This window comes from Phyllobates terribilis, unplaced genomic scaffold (genome assembly GCF_046119375.1).
Source record: "Phyllobates terribilis strain yellow unplaced genomic scaffold, ASM4611937v1 Scaffold_1__5_contigs__length_1240528914, whole genome shotgun sequence".
NCBI classification, from domain to species: Eukaryota; Metazoa; Chordata; class Amphibia; order Anura; family Dendrobatidae; genus Phyllobates; species Phyllobates terribilis.
The window spans coordinates 532,659,213-532,680,184 of NW_027362761.1; the positions used below are offsets into that span (position 1 = coordinate 532,659,213).

At 46.1% G+C, this 20,972-nt stretch overlaps 1 protein-coding gene across 1 annotated transcript in view; it reads right to left on the reverse strand.

Moving 5' to 3' along the window:
• Positions 1-4,097: 4,097 nt before the first annotated feature.
• The window catches only part of LOC141270803 (granzyme A-like), a 49,533-nt gene continuing 32,658 nt past the window's right edge, over positions 4,098-20,972 (reverse strand). Inside the window, exons 3-6 of the mRNA XM_073680935.1 lie at positions 20,244-20,373; positions 16,756-17,040; positions 12,279-12,294; positions 4,098-4,276 (exon numbers count right to left, since the gene is read on the reverse strand). Of these exons, the coding sequence (XP_073537036.1) occupies positions 4,098-4,276; positions 12,279-12,294; positions 16,756-17,040; positions 20,244-20,373 (610 nt within the window). The remainder of the gene's footprint in view (positions 4,277-12,278; positions 12,295-16,755; positions 17,041-20,243; positions 20,374-20,972) is intronic.

Consider the following 20,972-nt stretch of genomic DNA (forward strand, 5'->3'; position numbering starts at 1 on the left):
CCGGGTTCCAGTACCGTCAGCTGGTTCTCGGCAGTGTCTTTGGCACGGGTACTCCCTCCTGCCCAGCCTGGTTCCAGCACGCCAGCTGTTTCCGGGTAATGTCAACGTCACTTGCCTCCAATACGTTGTCCTGTCGTGTTGCGGTCGGGTTAGCCGACTCTATGGTGCCTGCAGTTTAGGTGACTCCTATGTGGGCTGCGGGATCTGGCAATGAAGGCTGGTTCCGTAGTGCCAATAGGACAAGCATCCCCTGTAGGACTGTGGGTTTCGGTAACTCAGGCCGGCTCGCGGCCTTGCAACTTTTTTTTTCATGTGTACCTTCTGCTACCCATCCGGGTTCCAGTACCGTCAGCTGGCTCTCGTCAGTGCCTTTGGCTTAGGTTCCTCCTTCTCGGTCTCCCAGTTCCACCAACGTCTGCTGGTCCTTGGTAGTGCTTTCTGGCACAGGTACCTCCTGCTTAGTAACCGGGTTCCAGTACCATCAGCTGGTCCTCGGTAGTTCCATTGGCTCTTGTACCTTCTGCTACCCATCCGGGTTCCAGTACCATCAGCTGGTTCTTGGCAGTTCCTCAGCCTTCTTGTACCTTCTGCTACATTTCAAAGTTCAAGCTTTTTGAAATGGTTTTTGTTAATCACTCTGGATCTCCCTGACGACGACCCCGAAGACGACGACCCCGAAGACGACGACCCCCGAAGAAGACCAAGAGGACAAAGAACAAGAAGACAACCACCAAGATACAGAAGAACAAGAGACAGAAAACCAAGAAGCTGCAAAACAAAAAGCTGAAGAACATTAAGCATAAGACTAAAAATCAGAGCAAAAGATAGTATCTAAATTATAAGTAGAAGAAAACTAAGCAGTGTATGGGGGTGAGTCCGTTCCTCCTCATGGTACCCCTGGAAAAGACCTGCTGCTGCAGGCCAAACTGAACGCGGACAAATCCTGTTGTAAATCTTTTGTGACAGGCAGAACGGAAGGTGTAATCTTCAAACTTTTATAGATAAACAAATAAGAATATGATGAAGATGAAGAAGTAGAATATGAAGAAGAATAATAGTTGAATAAGAAGAATATGAAGAATGTAAAAAAAAAAGAATAGGAAGAAGGTGAAGAAGAAGATGAAGAAGGTGAAGAAGAAGTTGATGAAAAAGATGCTGCTGCTGAGGATGATGAAGGAGAAAGTGTGGGAGAAGTAAAAAAGAAGGTGAAGAGCATGGAAGTAGTGAAACATAAATATCTGACAAAATATAAAAAAGCTTAACATGGTCAATATCTTTGTAACTCCGAGCGTCTTAAAAAAAAAATTAATTCCTGCTATTCCATTTGATTGGGCTAAATCTCTATGCCTTTAATGTCTCCTCCACCTCCCCTAATACATTCTACATTATTCTTAGTTGTTTTCCTTCATGTAGAATTAATCTACAAGGAAAGAAAGGGTTTATTTTCATTCCGATATTTGTGTCCCATTGACTTGCATTGGTTTCCGGTATCGAAATCGGCGATATCCGATATTTTTTGGGTATCGGTCCGATCCAATCCGATCCGATATTTCCCGATATCGGAAGGTATCGCTCAACACTAATGTTCAATAAAGTGTGTTGTTACCTTTTTGCCAAAAAACTCAGATTTTTGTCCATTTTTCATCTATATCCTATGGAGTGGCATTGATAATCACCTTCCCTATATATGGGACCCTAATTGGGATTGGATGGTCTTTTCCATTATGATGTACCTAATGAAATTTTGGTTACTACTCTGATGAGAGTAGTACTCTCATCAGCCGACACCTGTGACTGGCGGTAACCTTTTTACCACTGGACAGAGCTGCTGGCTCATACACTGTAATATGTGTTACAGCATGGGAACCACAGCACTCTGACCAGTGGTAACGAACTTACTGCCGATCAGAGCCGGTGTTTTCCACACTGTCCGCAGATGACAGCGTGGTAAACGCCAGATGTTCGGGCCACCTACTCATTTTACTGAGATTCGGGTTCTTGTCCGAGATCAGGTACTGTTCTGGTACCCGAACTAAATTTTTTTTTAAATGTTCGGCCAAACTCACCAGGCCCGAACATCCAAAGACTTGCCCATCACTAATTCTAATCATTTAAATTGCTGCGGTAGAGTGATAAATAATCTTTGGTTAAGTTACCTCTGTGTCCTCATCTTCTGCTCTGTTGCATTCCCTGTACCTGTTTACACATGCACCCACTGAACTTTTGAAAGATCCATGGCCATGTATTTACTGAAAAGTCCAGACACCGAGAGCCATGCACCCACTAAACAGTCCAAATACCCAGACTCCTGCACTCATTTAAATGTTTAGACACTGACAATCACACAGCTTATTAAGTGTTAAGACAGCCAAGTCCATGCACTCAGACACCCAATGTACTCACTCTCCCGTCCAGAAAACTAAGTCTATGCACTAAGAAGAGAAAAAATAATTACATGACATCAGAAACCATTGTCATGTTTATTGATTTTTTTTCCATCTTCATTACTCTATATTACGTCTTACATAAACAAATCTTAACTTATCATAGATAACATTTACGAAAAGCATAGTAATCTTCTAAATAAGCAGCACAACAAGGGCTGGAGGAAATTACATGAACATAGACTGGGTTATGTCAAGAAGACTGTGCATGAGGGCTACCTGATGCTGACTGTGACCAGATCATTTACTGCTGGGATCTATTACTGCTGGGCTCCTATCTAAATTAGAAATGGACATGTGGAATAATTTTCTCTAGTGGACCATCTAACTCGGGGATCTACATGCTACTAACTAGGGTGGAATAACTTATGATGCTGATAGATTTAGAATAACGGTTGTATAAGTAAAGCTCTGTTCACACTGTTGAAGACTCTTCATGACATATAGACACTATTCACACAATTTTCACTATACCATTACATATATCACCCATTTCCACTCATTGTAAAAACCATATATCTCCCTGTGGATGTTCTTTTGTGGACAATATACATGGCTCATAGATCATGTATCAGGCATACTATTGAAGGGGTGTCTAGTATTAGATTTAGATAGTTAGGTGGTAATAACGGCCGTTAAAGAGAACTTGCTGCAAGGTCATAAGAGATCAGTTTTTGCTCTTATTTTATTTCTGCTGCTCCCTTGAGTAATTTTGTTTTACTTTTAAACTTGCTTTATGTCTCCAGACATTTAAGAATTTTTATTTAATGTTAATTCTTATGGTCTTTACCAAGGGAGCGTTTGTCACAGTGTAATTTGCAGTCAAGCCCAAACATATGCCCCTCGAGAACCCCGTGAACCATGCCTGGACACTTTTTACATGATGGCTGAAAGATGAGTGACTAATTTCAAGTGAAAATGAATTCTACTCAAAGTTTACAAAAATCCGCATTCGCCAAAATGCGGATTTTTTGCAATTTGTTTCTATGCGGATTAATCAAAATGGTGTCCTCTAGTCACCATTTTTCTGAACTATATAGTGCCATCAAATGGTTAAAAAAACAAAAAGATCATTAGACTCACTTCACCGTTCACCCTATCCAGAACTCACAGTCACACGTCCAGTCTTTGTCACATTTTCGGATCAGCGTTGGCAGTGGTTAAAACCCTGGGAGGGTTCTGTGCATGCGCCACGCTGAGAAGTATGACATCACCTCATGCACCGTGACCTTTTCAGAACCCTCTCGGGCCAAGCAAACTTGGAAGCCTTGGCCCAGTGATCGAGGCCCTGGGATTTTAGCTCTGCTGACGTCAATCCGAAGATGCAATGAGGATGGACTGGTGACGGTGAGGAGCGAAGGGTCTGGAAAGGTGAGTGTTAGGGTGAGTATTAGGATTTCCATTATTTTTTACATATTACGTTTATTATGCTTTCAGGTCTGTAGAAATAACAAAGGACATTAAATTCTAATTTCCTGGGGAAAAAAAAAGCGAACAGGCAAATTAGAATTTTGACTGATCTGCTCATCTCTAATGCCAGGAGTTCTTGAAGTCATGACAATACAGAAAAAAAGCATTTCATGACATACTGCTTTTGGATGGGCCATGATGAAATGAGGAGATTCTTTTGCCATATATTAGGCTCATTATACCTCATGGACGCATTGAAGTTGTATTTATATATATGTCAGAATAATCCCCGCCACTTGTATTATGGATCCACTTGAGATAATTGTCTGTAAGTCGTGTGTAGACTCCTGGAAACTTTGACTTACCACATTTGTTCGGCCCAAATGAGACAATGCCGGCATATTTTCCATGACATATCAAAGTGTGGCACCCCAGGGGTCTGGTTTCCACAGTAATAGCAATATTACGTCTGTGAGCAGGTGGGAGGTTTCCTGGTCAGACATCCTATGCATGCCACACCTCCTGCCCAGTCCTGGGAGGGGAAGAACTTCCCCTATATAAAGCTGGGGCTGAGGCAGGGTTAGTGAGTAGAGAAAGAGCAGAGAACACAGACAGAGACACAGTCTGGTCTGTAGTGGAGCAGCTATAGGAAAGAAAGATCAGGAGCTCTGTGGGAGCTGTGCTAAAAGAGGTCAGGGGCTGGAAGCTGTAGAGCTCGCCCTGATTGAAGAGTTCTTACCGGACCCGGAGTCCGAGGCTGTGGGGACTAATCCTTACCCAGCAGCAGAAACCGCCCGGCAGGGGATTTCAGGTCCTCTGGCCAAGAAACCCGAAGGCACGGTCACACGCAAGGGACCAGCACCGCGACGTGGAGCGGAAGCTACCAAAAGGCCCCGAGTCACCGGCCATACGGGTGAGCACCACACGGTACACTCAGGGACGTGGGCTACTTTTACCCGCCTCTAGCAAGGTAGCCAGAAGAGTACGATTAGTTGGGGAGGCCTACAACTCCGCCTGGCCAGGGGAGATCCCATCAGCTCACGGACTGACCAGGCCCCGATCGCTAGCCAGTACTCCGGGAGGGTCTACTTTGTCACCAGTAAAGACCCAGAACTACACCGCACCGTCTCTGAGTGGTTCCTGCTACCCCCTTCAAACACGTCAGTTGCCCTGAGGCCATACCCCTCCCGTTGGGGGTTCTACCAGCTACGCTGCACGACCTTACCACCGGCCTCAGCGGTCTGCCCTGCAGCGGCGGCTTCATAGCCGCATTCAACGGGTGGCGTAGTCGAACACCGTACCATCTTCTGCTAAAGACTGCCACTCAGCTTGACTCCCTGGGCACGGACCGGGTCACCGCCACGAGACTACTACCCCTATCAGATCCGGCTCCGGGTAGGCTCCCGCGTGCGCAACGCTACTCAGCACAGGCCCAGGGGCGCGTCAACTTTGGCGTAGTCGGCAGGATCTCGTGCCCGCAACCACCGGGTACTGCGTGCCTGAAAAAGAGACTATTAAACTTACCTGTGGTGAAGATTCCCGCCATCCGACGCCATCTTCTACCTTCTTACCGCCATCCGTGGAGTTTTCCCGCCGTTGGACGCCATCTTCTACCTTCTTCCCGCCATCCGTGGAGTTTTCCCGCCGTTGGACGCCATCTTCTGCCTTCTTCCCGCCATCCGTGGAGTTTTCCCGCCGTTGGACGCCATCTTGAAGACGCTGCGCGGGAAGAAGAGGGGCGTGGACTCCGAAAGCGCGCGAGAACTGGAGCTCCGCCTCACGTCCGGACGTTGCGTAAGGTCCTGGAAGGAGCCCAGCAGACGCCGACGTCACAGGAGCGCGACGGAAGGTCCTCGACCCTGACGATCCACTGCGGAGCCGCGGCCTACGGAAGAGGATCATCGCAAGGTAGGCCATGGTCCACTAGGGGGGAGGAGGATGTCGGATACGGAGGAGAGCTTCACTGCCACAGCCACCGCCAGCGCCACCGCTGCAGCGGTCATGCCTTTCACGATGCCCTATATCCCGGGGGCAGCCTGGCTACCCCAGTACTCAGGGGAGTCACATACCCTGAGTGACTTTAGAGAAAAGCTGGATAGCCTCTTCCAGGTGTACCCCCTCACAGAAGAGCAAAAAGTGAGCATCCTGGTGGCCCAACTAACTGGGGCAGCCCAAAGGGAGGTAAAGTCCTGGCCACCTGGGAGGAGGACTGTAGCAGGGATATTAACCCGGCTGAAGGACACCTTTGATACCCGCACCTCAGCTGAGATTAAGCTTAGATTCTACGGGTGCAAACAGCGAGCACATGAGAATATAAGGGACTATGCACTAAACCTACAAGAGGCCCTGAGAGCCATTAAGCAGGCCGACCCTGACAGCGTGGGAAACGAGGACAGGCTGTTGACCGAACAATTTATACAGGGACTATATTGCAATGCCCACCGAACCCAGTTGCGGGCAATGGCCTTACAGGATCCTCATCTGGACTTTGCACAGTTCAAGGACAGAGCCATCCGGGTGCTCCGAGAACCGGCACCGGGTGGCGTTGTGACCCACAGGCGCCCTACTACCGCTTACCACCAGGAGGCGGCGCCCTTGTCAGCAGGGCCTGTGGGGGCTGATGCGCAGGCTTTGAACAATGACCCGGCTCCAGACCTGCACCATCAGGTCCAAGAGCTAGCTAAAAGCGTAGCTGCGCTAACCCGAACTGTGCAGTCGTTACAGGTTTCTGCTCCAGGGAAGATCCAGCTGGCATCCGGACCGGAGGACATCCCGTGGCGTCGACCAAGGAGGACCCCACCGGCCAGAGGAAGACCCAGCGACCGGTACAACGAGGACGGACAACCTATCTGCCGCCGCTGCAATCAACCCGGACATATGGCAAGGTACTGTCCTTTAAACTGGCACAACCTGGGGTAGAGGGCCAACCCCCAGGAATAAGATCACCAGGCCCATCGAACTGGCGTGACAAATATGTGGGAGGACGTCCAGTCTTGCCTGTGGTACTGGATGGCATTCCTATGAGTGCCCTACTTGACACCGGGTCACAGGTCACCACCATCCCGTACGTGCTCTTCAAGCAGTACTGGAATGACTCGGATATAACCCGCTACCCTGACGACGACTTGAGTATTATCGCCAGCAATGGTCAACCCATGCCACAGATCGGATTCAAAGAGATGACCATTAAAATCGGTAGAGTCGAACTGGCAGCACAGGGACTGATCATTGTAGACATTGACAAGCGCGAGAGTCACCCAAAGATAACTCTAGGAACTAATGTGATTGAAAATTGTCTTGCAGAGGTGATTTTCATTTTACAGCAGGTTGCCAAGAACGCCAGCTCCGGCCAACAGCGAGTGCTCCAAAAAGAGATCCGGGCACTGATGCGGCGGCAACAGGTGGAACTCTCCGGTGGTGAGATTGGAAGCGTGAGAATGTGTGACCCTTTCCCTATTGCCATGCCCCCAAAAAGTGAAATGATGATTTGGTGCCGGGCAGCTATTGGTCTAAGAGGTAGAGACTACCAAGCAATGGTAGAACCCGTCTACTCAGACAGTAGGCCCACCATTTTGACAGCACGGGGGGTGGTTGATGTACGCCATGGGAGGGTGCCCGTTCGCATAATAAACATCGGGAAGAGAGAAGTACACCTGCCCCGGTATGCCACGCTAGCTAAATTGTTCACCATAAACCAGAATTCTGTACAGGCTGTGGAACCCTTGCCTCCATCTCAACCAGAGGAAGGTAACGGCTCTAAGAAAACAATAGAGGACTGGTGTCAGCAACTACATTTGGGTACTGACTCCACTCCCTCACACCAGAAACAGGGAGTCTATCGGGTGGTTCAAGAGTACGAGAGAGTGTTTAGTAAACACCCATTAGACTTCGGGCGAGTAAAGGGGGTAGAACACCACATCCCCACGGGAGACCATCCTCCCATAAAGGAGAGATACCGACCCGTACCCCCTGCACACTACCAACACGCCAAGGGGATGCTTAGAGACATGAAGGAGGCTGGGGTAATCAGGGATAGCTGTAGCCCCTGGGCAGCTCCACTAGTCTTGGTTAAAAAGAAAGACAACACCATGAGAATGTGTGTAGATTACCGGAAAATCAACCGTATCACACACAAAGATGCGTACCCCTTACCAAGGATAGAGGAGTCTTTGGCTGCTTTAAAATCTGCTAACTTCTTCTCTACTTTGGATCTCACTAGCGGGTACTGGCAGGTTCCTGTAGCAGAGGCGGACCGGGAGAAGACCGCATTCACCACCCCGATGGGACTTAGCGAGTTTACCTGCATGCCGTTCGGACTCTGCAACGCACCAGGAACCTTCCAACGGTTGATGGAATGCTGTCTGGGACACCGAAACTTCGAGACGGTCCTATTATACCTGGACGATGTCATCGTCTACTCCAAGACCTACGAGGACCACCTGAAACACCTGGCAGAAGTGTTCGAAGCCCTGGCAAACTACGGCCTAAAGGTGAAACCCTCCAAGTGTCACCTCCTGAAACCAAAGGTGCAGTACCTGGGACACGTGGTGAGTGTTGACGGAGTGGCTCCCGACCCTAATAAGATCACCGCAATTAAGGAATGGCCAAGCCCCTCCAGCGTAAAGGAAGTGCGGCAGTTCCTCGGGTTGGTAGGCTACTACCGAAGATTCATTCCCGGTTTCACCAAAAAGGCAGCTCCTATGCAGGACCTCCTGATAGGCCAGTCCAGGAAGGCCAAGAACCAGAAGCCACCCTTCAGATGGGAGAAGCTGGAAGAAGAGTCCTTCCGCCAGCTGAAGATGGCCCTCACGGGGGATGAAATCCTGGCGTACCCTGATTACAGCCAGCCCTTTATCCTCTACACCGACGCAAGTAACATCGGGCTAGGAGCCGTACTGTCACAGATCCAGCAGGGGAAAGAACGAGTAATTGCTTACGCCAGCCGAAAACTGCGACCCACCGAAAGAAACCCTGAGAATTACAGCTCATTCAAGCTAGAGTTCCTGGCAGTGGTGTGGGCAGTCACCGAACGCTTTAAGCACTACCTCGCCTCTTCCCGGTTCACCGTGTACACGGATAACAACCCGTTGACACACCTGGACACAGCAAGACTCTGTGCCCTGGAGCAGAGATGGATGGCCCGTCTGTCCAACTACGAGTTCACAATCAAATACCGGGCAGGACGCTCCAATACCAACGCGGATGCCTTGTCCAGAATGCCAAACCTACCGGACATGGGGGAAGATCCAGAGGAACTGGAGGAGGTTGAACTTCCCGTGTTCCACCGGCATGGGACTATCCAGTATTCCCACTGTGTAAGGAGTAAGCAATCCGCTACGTTCAACCCCTTACCTCATTACAACTGGGCGGAAACGCAAGACAGTGACCCCGCCGTCCGACTGGTGAAGGAGATGCTGACTCAGCCAGATGCCCGCCTTGACCCAGACGCTCCGGAGGAGACCAAGCAACTGTGGGCTGAGAAGAGTCGACTGTTCCTTTACAAGGGGAAGTTGTGCCGCAGAATGGTTAACTCCCGGACACATGAACTGATCTGGCAAGTAGTGGTGCCAAGAAGAGACGCGGCTATGGTACTGGAGGCATACCACGACGGAGCTGGGCACTTCGGGTGGAAGAAGCTGGAGTTCCTGCTGCGCGGGCGGTTCCACTGGGTAGGCATGAGGGGAACCATCGAGAGGTGGTGCAGAGACTGTGGACCGTGCCACCTAAGAAGGAAGGACCGTGCCAGCCAGAAGACTCCCTTGCAGCCCATCATCACCCGACAGCCACTGGAACTGGTAGCCCTGGACCATGTGAAACTGGCTCCAAGCAGATCTGGGTATGTCTACGCCCTCACAATCGTAGATCATTACTCCCGGTTCCTGGTGGTGGTCCCGGTCAAGGACTTAACGGCTCAAACAGCAGCTAGAGCCTTCCAGCAGCACTTCTGCCGTCCACACGGATACCCGGAGCAGGTGCTGACGGACCAGGGACCTGCCTTTGAAGCGGAAGTCTTCCAGGAGTTCTGTACTCTGTATGGCTGCCGGAAGATAAGAACAACACCCTATCATCCGCAAACCAATGGGCTCTGTGAGAAAATGAACCAGGTGGTGATTGATCTTCTGAAAACATTGCCCCTGGAGGAATGCAGTCTGTGGCCTGAGAAACTGCCTGATCTGGTGGACCTATACAACCACATCCCGGTAGGTTCTAACAACTGTACCCCGGCTTACCTAATGAGAGCAAGACCTGGTAAGCTCCCTGTTGATCTGGAGATGGGAGTCCTGACACCCGAGGACACTTCACCAGAAGCAGACTGGGACACAGAAAGGCAGCAGCAGTACCGGAAAGTACAGGAGAGCGTGGAGTGAAGTCTCTGTCAAGCTAGAGAAAGACAGGAGAAGACTTACAACCAGTATGCTCCCGCTGTTCCCCTGGTACCTGGAGAGCAGGTCTTGAAGAGGAAGAGACGCCTCCACAAGTTGGACGACCAGTGGGAGAAGGACCCGTACACCGTACTGCCCTCAAGCCATGAGAACCCGAAAGTCTGCATAATCAGTAAGGACGGAGGAGAAACCACAGCCATTGTATCCCGAGATCACCTGAAGAAGTGTCCCGAACAGCTACGAAGCCCTGAAGAAGAACAAGAAGACCCTCGACCCGCAGAGGAAAGGGAAGATATGGTTAGTACTGTGCTCGGAGACTTCCCTCGGTCTTGGACTCAAGTCAATGGCGCTGTTGTGGTACCCGTCCTCACCTTCCTCCAACCAGCATCCCAAGTGCCTACGGAGAAACAGGTAGAGCTGGAAGAGCAGCCGGTCCAGGAGGCAGAAGACCCCACACAAGCAGACCAGGAGGATCAACCCTCTGCTTATAGTGAGCCTGCCATACCCCTAGTGAGCCAAAGAGCCCGTAGACAGCTGCCCAGTTTACCTTTGACAGCTCCTACACCTGGTAGCTCAGGACCAGTCAGTCAGCTCCGTAGGTCCACTAGAGCCACTAGAGGCCAGTTGCCCGTACGTTGGAGGATCTAAGTGTTTAGACTGTTTATTTGTATTTACCTGTTTATTGTTACTTGTAATTAATTGTGTATTTTTAGTTATTTTATAGGTGTCGTTTATGGATTATCCGGAATCCTTTGTACATATGTTTGGAGCGTAACCCAGGAAAGGACTAAGACTGTTAAAGACTCAGGGTAGGGCAGACCCCTACCTGGTTACGGCTCCCGGTCTCTTGGTGAAATGGACACTTTTGTTTTCTTCAAAGACTGCACCCGGTTGCGGACACGCCGTGACCATCCTAATGTGTTTTTCTTTATTGTACTGTTTCTGTTTTTACTTGTTATGTTTTACAAAAATATGTTTAGTCCCGGAGTACTAAATTTCACTAGGGGGGGAATGTGGCACCCCAGGGGTCTGGTTTCCACAGTAATAGCAATATTACGTCTGTGAGCAGGTGGGAGGTTTCCTGGTCAGACATCCTATGCATGCCACACCTCCTGCCCAGTCCTGGGAGGGGAAGAACTTCCCCTATATAAAGCTGGGGCTGAGGCAGGGTTAGTGAGTAGAGAAAGAGCAGAGAACACAGACAGAGACACAGTCTGGTCTGTAGTGGAGCAGCTATAGGAAAGAAAGATCAGGAGCTCTGTGGGAGCTGTGCTAAAAGAGGTCAGGGGCTGGAAGCTGTAGAGCTCGCCCTGATTGAAGAGTTCTTACCGGACCCGGAGTCCGAGGCTGTGGGGACTAATCCTTACCCAGCAGCAGAAACCGCCCGGCAGGGGATTTCAGGTCCTCTGGCCAAGAAACCCGAAGGCACGGTCACACGCAAGGGACCAGCACCGCCGTCGTGGAGCGGAAGCTACCAAAAGGCCCCGAGTCACCGGCCATACGGGTGAGCACCACACGGTACACTCAGGGACGTGGGCTACTTTTACCCGCCTCTAGCAAGGTAGCCAGAAGAGTACGATTAGTTGGGGAGGCCTACAACTCCGCCTGGCCAGGGGAGATCCCATCAGCTCACGGACTGACCAGGCCCCGATCGCTAGCCAGTACTCCGGGAGGGTCTACTTTGTCACCAGTAAAGACCCAGAACTACACCGCACCGTCTCTGAGTGGTTCCTGCTACCCCCTTCAAACACGTCGGTTGCCCTGAGGCCATACCCCTCCCGTTGGGGGTTCTACCAGCTACGCTGCACGACCTTACCACCGGCCTCAGCGGTCTGCCCTGCAGCGGCGGCTTCATAGTCGCATTCAACGGGTGGCGTAGTCGAACACCGTACCATCTTCTGCTAAAGACTGCCACTCAGCTTGACTCCCTGGGCACGGACCGGGTCACCGCCACGAGACTACTACCCCTATCAGATCCGGCTCCGGGTAGGCTCCCGCGTGCGCAACGCTACTCAGCACAGGCCCAGGGGCGCGTCAAAAGGACCGCCAGAGTCTCCCTGGAACAGATCATAGGACACAATCATTTTATGCTTGCTGTAAAGAATTGAAGGCAGTTGACATTTCTAAGCTTCTACTACATGCACACAAGCTTTCCTCATTTTGTTGCAAGTTCTGAGATTTCCACTGATTGCTGAAATGAAGATGCAAAATCTCTGTGTGTCCCTTTAATCTAATTGGTTATCCGACATGTCAGGGACGAGAGGGTACTTCTGTTGCAATTTACACCACTATGATAAAATTGTTGTCACAGTTGTTCATTTTTCAAATAGTTGTCAGAGCTGGCCTGGACTGGTGTAAGAAAGCCAAAAGTTGCTACATTTTTTAGCAACTACAAATTGCGCAAAACAGTTTGCGACATTGTAAACTCTTTCCCACCACCAATCTTCATATTTTGGGGTTTTTGTTTTTTCCTCCCATTATTCCAAAGACCATAACTTTTTATTTTTCTGTCCACATAAACACATGAGGGCTTGTTTTTTTGCTAGACAAGCTGTACTTTTGAGTGACTGCTGCAGTCAAAACACAGAAAGTGAAAAAGTGGCTGAGAATTGGCACTGGATCAAGGGAGCATGAGTACGATCTGATTTTATTGTTTGTTACAGTGCTGACAAATAGAGGCCAGAAAACTATAAGTGAAAAACCCCTTTGACATTCATCATAACATAACAATTGTGGAACATCTTTCCCTAGTATTGCATATTGTTGTTGCTCCTATTTGAAATGTATGAAAGAATGGACAACTGGGTTTCATCATTCCCCATTATTTGCAAAGAGTTTTTTTTACACACTCTAACACTGTCACTACTAATTGGGGAATGTTGGACTTTGTAGGAACAGATTTCATTGAAAAGGGGAATGGTAACACGCAATTATCATTTTATTTATACATTTTCAGTAAGACTACCAGAGGGACAGCACAAGACAATCCATGATACTTATTTTTTGTGAAACAATATTTGGGAATAAGTTTTTACTAAAATAGACATGTCAAGAGAACTATAGGTCCTGTTTATTGACCAACTTAAATGGAAAAATAAATTTTGGCATATTGATTTCCCTGATACACCAAGAACATACCCTATTACCATAGTAAGACCGCGACAATTTTCAGGAAGACCTACTGCCCCTTTTTGGCTCTGCAAAATGAAGTTGCGCTACAGGAATGAACACAATTGTCATGAGCGTAAATGGACAAATTTTGGGTCTCAACGACAAATTTATCCAAAGTTTTGCCACTCACTACATTTACACACATTTCTGTTTACCACATGTACATGTCCTATAGTATATCCTGCTAATGGCCTAAACTTATAGTTAAAAAGAATCCCATTTTATATAAAGCAGAAGACTGTATGAGCCTGAGTAGGCTCTTTTGATCTCAGGTTTGGCTGCTCAGCCTTCCTTATAATGCCATGCAGCTATCACAGGAGGGACTAACATAGCCTGTAAAAAGGTAGAGGCAAGGAAGGCAGCAGTTATTTTGAAGCAAATTTGGTTAGTGAGGGAAGCCACAGCTTACAGCTTAGTAGTAGAAATAAGGACAGAAGTTTTAAAACACCGAATAAACATTACATATAGTCTGCGACAAAACAGCAGTAAAAAGTTACCATTTGTTTACTCATAGCAATATACAGTACAGACCAAAAGTTTGGACACACCTTCTCATTTAAAGATTTTTCTGTATTTTCATGACTTTGAAAATTTTATATTCACACTGAAGGCATCAAAACTATGAATTAACACATGTGGAATTATATACTTAACAAAAACGTGTGAAACAACTGAAAAAAAGTCTTATATTCTAGGTTCTTCAAAGTAGCCACCATTTGCTTTGATGACTGCTTTGCACACTCTAGGCATTCTCTTGATGAGCTTCAAGAGGTAGTCACCGGAAATGGTTTTCACTTCACAGGTGTGCCCTGTCAGGTTTAATAAGTGGGATTTCTTGCCCTATAAATGGGGTTGGGACCATCAGTTGTGTTGTGCAGAAGTCAGGTGGATACACAGCTGATAGTCCTACTGAATAGACTGTTAGCTGCTTTTTTCTTGCCATAATACATATTCTAAGTAAAGAAAAACGAGTGGCCATTATTACTTTAAGAAATTAAGGTCAGTCAGTCCGAAAAATTGGGCAAACTTTGAAAGTGTCCCCAAGTGCAGTTGCAAAAACCATCAAGCGCTACAAAGAAACTGGCTCACATGAGGACCGCCCCAGGAAAGGAAGACCAAGAGTCACCTCTGCTTCTGAGGATAAGTTTATCCGAGCCACCAGCGTCAGAAATCGCAGGTTAACAGCAGCTCAGATTAGAGACCAGGTCAATGCCACAGAGTTCTAGCAGCAGACCCATCTCTTCAACAACTGTTAAGAGGAGACTTTGTGCAGCAGGCCTTCATGGTAAAATAGCTGCTAGGAAACCACTGCTAAGGACAGGCAACAAGCAGAAGAGACTTGTTTGGGCTAAAGAACACAAGGAATGGACATTAGACCAGTGGAAATCTGTGCTTTGGTCTGATGAGTCCAAATTTGAGATCTTTGGTTCCAACCACCGTGTCTTTGTGCGACGCAGGAAAGGTGAGGATGGACTCTACATGCCTGGTTCCCACAGTGAAGCATGGAGGAGGAGGTGTGATGGTGTGGGGGTGCTTTGCTGGTGACACTGTTGGGGATTTTTTCAAAATTGAAGACATACTGAACCAGCATGGCTACCATAGCATCTCTCAGCGGCATGCTATTCCATCCGGTTTGCGTTTAGTTGGACCATCATTTATTTTTCAACAGGACAGTGACCCCAAACACACCTCCAGGCTGTGTAAGGGCTATTTGACCAAGAGGGAGAGTGATGGGGTGCTGCGCCAGATGACCTGGCCTCCACAGTCACCAGACCTGAACCCAATCGAGATGGTTTGGGGTGAGCTGGACCGCAGAGTGAAGGCAAAAGAGCCAACAAGTGCTAAGCATCTCTGGGAACTCCTTCAAGATTGTTGGAAGACCATTTCCGGTGACTACCTCTTGAAGCTCATCAAGAGAATGCCAAGAGTGTGCAAAGCAGTCATCAAAGCAAAAGGTGGCTACTTTGAAGAACCTAGAATATAAGACATATTTTCAGCTGTTTTTACACTTTTTTGTAAAGTATATAATTCCACATGTGTTAATTCATAGTTTTGATGCCTTCAGTGTGAATGTACAATTTTCAAAGTCATGAAAATACAGAAAAATCTTTAAATGAGAAAGTGTGTCCAAACTTTAGGTCTGTACTGTATGTTGAAGCCACTTGGACATTACTAAAGCTGTGTTAAAGAAATAGAGTTTGAAAAGTGTTCAGTAGAATCCTAAGAGACCCTAAAGTATTATACATGTGTTTTCAGGGCTTTCCCATATTTGCAATTTGCTCTGAATCGATTTACTGCAAATCAAATATTGGATAAAAATTTGACAAATCTGGAGAATTCGAATTACAAAAGACTCATTCCTCTCTAATATTAACAGTCTCCAGAACATCAACCTGAAGAAATTTCTGATCACATGACGCCTTATGTATCCCACCCCTTGACTACTGTTGTTGTCAACTCATCACATATCATACCATAATCAATGTCAAAATCACTTTATCTGTCATGTTAATGGCAGATATTTTAGTAGTTTTTCCATCTTTTGTCGCGATACATGGGGCTTCATATTTATGTCACTGTCATATTTTCTTTGCTAATATCAGGCGATATAAGTGAGAAAATAAGGGAAATAAGCTTTTTACATATTGGATACAGTTTTTACAGTTTTTGTAGTGGCAGCGATTTGGATTGACAATGGTATTTTTATTTATTTGCTTATTTATTTTTTACCTGCTATATTTTATTTTATCTATTAATTTTCTTTTTATTTATTTCACACATTGTGCCTCTTAAATTGTCATAAAAGAATTTGGGGGGTGGGGAGGGATTATTTCAATATTTAAATATTTTCATTTTCATCTTATTTCCCTTGTAACTGGGGTTGGTATAACAGTCCCAGTTACAGAGGAAACGCAGCATCCTGGCAGAGCGGTCTGGGACTCCTAAGACTTAGCAGCTTCTGTGCCCTCCCTATGCACAGCACTGTGTATACAGTGATGGAGAAGGCACAGACGGTAATAATCTGTCTGTGCCTTTTCTATGGGTACTTCGGCTGTCTCTGACAGCTCCCACAGCTACAAGATCGTATGTAGCTGTGCTACCATGCAGTGACATTTTAGAATATCACTGCAGGGTAGCAGTAGAAACACTTGGATATTTAAAGGCTACGGACAATGCAGAATCAGTTAAAGGGGCAATTACTATTTCATATTATTGTTATGGCAGTTGGATAATTCTATTTTTAGATTAGTTAATATGTGTTGATTCATATTCTCGTCATCTAGATTCAGATTCACACTTCATCTAACAATTTAAAACAACACACACTTACATGTGGCATTACTTACCCCACATGTGTCAGCTTTTCGATTATTATTTGGACCTTTAGCACACATCATGCTGTCGGTTATAGATTGATTCACTTCGCTGTATTGCTCCTTGCATTCCATATTTTTAAGAATTACCCGATTAACTTCTCGAAGGACGTCTGATAGTGTTTTTTTCCTTAAATCAGTTTGTCCCCAACCTGCTGTGCTGCATATCTTCCCGGCTGTAATGGTTTCCTCCCGTTTTGGTAACGGAAGAAGAGCAACAAACTCATTCAGATTTGCAGGTTTCTCTAGCTGTAAGAGAACAGATATATTGATTGCAGACCATAAAAATATGACTGGTGAGTAGTGATGAGCGAGTATGTTCTGTTAACCCTTTCGGCGAGCATGCTCAGGTGCTCGCCGAGTATCTTCAGCATGCTTGGATGTTATGTTTGAGTCGTGCTGTGTGCATGATTTGCGACTGTTTGACAGCTTTAATGCATGTGAGGGATGCCTAAGAAATAGGCATTCCTCACATGTATTAAAGCTGTCAAACAGTCGCAAATCATGCACACAGCACGACTCAAACATAATACCCGAGCACGCTGAAGATACTCTGGAAACACCCAAGCATGCTCGTAAATCTCAAGTAATGAGCATGCTCACTCATCACTACTGGTGAGGGGGTCTCAGTAATTGTGACCAGATTTGTGTTTGAAGCTACTTTAGAAACTATTCAATTAAAGAAGTTTAATAGGACTGTACAAAAAAAACTCATTGATGGTCTATTCTCAATGTATAATAGTCCAATCTCTTGGTCTTCCACCGATCAACACTTGAATGAGGCAGATCTGCAGTATCCGACACAGTTGTATGTACAGATCCACTGCTGGGGTTCCATAACTACTGAAGGGACCAGTGATCTCATTGGCACACCGCGGCCCCTTTGTTCTCATGGCATTGTGGGTCCTGGGAGTTAGACAACATACACTCACTCAATGTTGGCTAATCCTGAGGGCATCCATACATTTAACTTAAAACCTGCCCTTTAATAAGTTTTAGAATACCTAAGCAAAAGCTACAAAAATGTTGTAGAGTAGACTACCTCTGCATACTAGACCTACATGCATGGACATGTCTAGGGTACCTCCCATTCAGACTGCTAGAATTATCGCTAAATTACGTGACATCATGCAAGTTATATATAATACTGAACAACAAAGGGGCTTAGGCAAAGCATCCATTTGCATTAGAAATGAACAAAATGATTAGCGGTGAATTGATTTCACCAGTCACTCGACTGCAGCCCTGTGTTGGGTCCTCTGTGCAGCTTCCTCTGGCACCACAAGCGCGACTTCATCTTTGCCTCTTCCAGCATATACATTTGATGAAAAGGCTTTCAGCACCGGGTAGGCGCAGACATCACGATCTGTGTCACCTGAGGTGCTGATTAGATCTCTAATGAAGTACGTCATGATGTCTTGACACACTTTGTGATGTCAAAGTCCTACTTATTACCGGAAAGTGTATGTGTAAAGGTGTCAAAAAAGCTAGAGCAAGCTGCAACAAAAACTAGGCAAGGGACTAGGTGGCGAGGTACAGTACAGACCAAAAGTTTGGACACACCTTGTCATTTAAAGATTTTTCTGTATTTTCATGACTATGAAAATTGTACAGTACAGACCAAAAGTTTGGACACACCTTGTCATTTAAAGATTTTTCTGTATTTTCATGACTTTGAAAATTGTACATTCACACTGAAGGCATCAAAACTATGAATTAACACATGTGGAATTATATACTTAGCAAAAAAGTGTGAAACAATTGAAAATATGTCTTATATTCTAGGTTCTTCAAAGTAGCCACCTTTTGCTTTGATGACTGCTTTGCACACTCTTGGCATTCTCTTGATGAGCTTCAAGAGGTGGTCACCGGAAATGGTTTTCACTTCACAGGTGTGCCCTGTCAGGTTTAATAAGTGGGATTTCTTGCCTTATAAATGGGGTTGGGACCATCAGTTGTGTTGAGCAGAAGTCAGGTGGATACACAGCTGATAGTCCTACTGCATAGACTGTTAGCTGCTTTTTTCTTGCCATAATACAAATTCTAAGTAAAGAAAAACGAGTGGCCATCATTACTTTAAGAAATAAAGGTCAGTCAGTCCGAAAAATTGGGAAAATTTGAAAGTGTCCCTAAGTACAGTTGCAAAAACCATCAAGCGCTACAAAGAGACTGGCTCACATGAGGACTGCCCCAGGGAAGGAAGACCAAGAGTCACCTCTGCTTCTGAGGATAAGTTTATCCGAGTCACCAGCCTCAAAAATCGCAGGTTAACAGCAGCTCAGATTAGAGACCAGGTCAATGTCACACAGAGTTCTAGCAGCAGACACATCTCTACAACAACTGTTAAGAGGAGACTTTGTGCAGCAGGCCTTCATGGTAAAATAGCTGCTAGGAAACCACTGCTAAGGACAGGCAACAAGCAGAAGAGACTTGTTTGGGCTAAAGAACACAAGGAATGGACATTAGACCAGTGAAAATCTGTGCTTTGGTCTGATGAGTCCAAATTTGAGATCTTTGGTTCCAACCACCGTGTCTTTGTGCGACGCAGAAAAGGTAAGCGGATGGACTCTACATGCCTGGTTCCCACCGTGAAGCATGGAGGAGGAGGTGTGATGGTGTGGGGGTGCTTTGCTGGTGACACTGTTGGGGATTTATTCAAAATTGAAGGCATACTGAACCAGCATGGCTACCACAGCATCTTGCAGTGGCATGCTATTCCATCCGGTTTGCGTTTAGTTGGACCATCATTTATTTTTCAACAGGACAATGACCCCAAACACACCTCCAGGCTGTGTAAGAGCTATTTGACCAAGAAGGAGAGTGATGGGGTGCTACGCCAGATGACCTGGCCTCCACAGTCACCAGACCTGAACCCAATTGAGATGGTTTGGGGTGAGCTGGACCGCAGAGTGAAGGCAAAAGGGCCAAGAAGTGCTAAGCATCTCTGGGAACTCCTTCAAGATTGTTGGAAGACCATTTCCTGTGACCACCTCTTGAAGATCATCAAGAGAATGCCAAGAGTGTGCAAAGCAGTCATCAAAGCAAAAGGTGGCTACTGTGAAGAACCTAGAATATAAGACATATTTTCAGTTGTTTCACACTTTTTTGTTAAGTATATAATTCCACATGTGTTAATTCATAGTTTTGATGCCTTCAGTGTGAATGTACAATTTTCATAGTCATGAAAATACAGAAAAATCTTTAAATGAGACGGTGTGTCCAAACTTTTGGTCTGTACTGTAAGTGAAATCACTAGTTTTCACCAAATATAGTAGCTTTCAATATGGTGGAAAGTAGGTTGACATTTCTTTTGTGCACCTATAAACCAACATTGTCATCATATACATACAGTATTTATTTGGCTCATGAAATAGACCTCACTCTACAGTTCTGAGTTTCCGGTTTCAGCCTTGATTTACATCCTTGATTACATTTCCTTGTTTTAATTCTTACCTCTAAAATTGAAGGTCATTGATCATGAGAAACTTGTCATAACAAGGATACTTAATCACTTGTTTAATTTTTAATTTCTGCTGCTCTTGAGTATCACTCCGCCTATGTGCAACCAATATGGCATAAGAAGTAGAGTCACTTAAAATAAAATTAAACATATCACCTTAGTGAGCACAATTTTGTAGACAGTAAAGACATGGTTGATCAATAATCACTGGAGCATCTGTATAATCTGTTTAAAAGTAGATAGTGACACATATTTTTTTTCTAATTTATTTTTATTTTTTATTTGGAAATGTTTGGATGCTATATTGTCTCAATTGCTTTAAACAATTGCTGATTTTCTATACAGCACTCACAAGTAGAGATGAGCGTTGTTCTACTCGAACTGTTCGCCAATCTCAAATTCGAGCTGTTTTCGGCGGTGTTCGAGCCGTTCGGCGAACACGAACAATTTGAGAAAAATTCGGCTGTTCGAGGTTATGTTCGATAACTGTTCGTGCACCAAAATCATAACTGGATTTTTTCTCAGTAATGATGAAAATTAATGTTAATACGCAGTTTGAGTGTACAGCGGGGTGGGGGGAGGAGCAGGGGATGGATCTCTGCAGGAACAATGAAGATCTCCATTTTTTTTTCTCTTTCCCGCATTTGCAGTGGGGAGGTGCAATCTGTCAGCCTATCAGCAGCGCACACACGGAGCGAAGTGCTTTTTTTCACACAAGCAAGGGCATGTG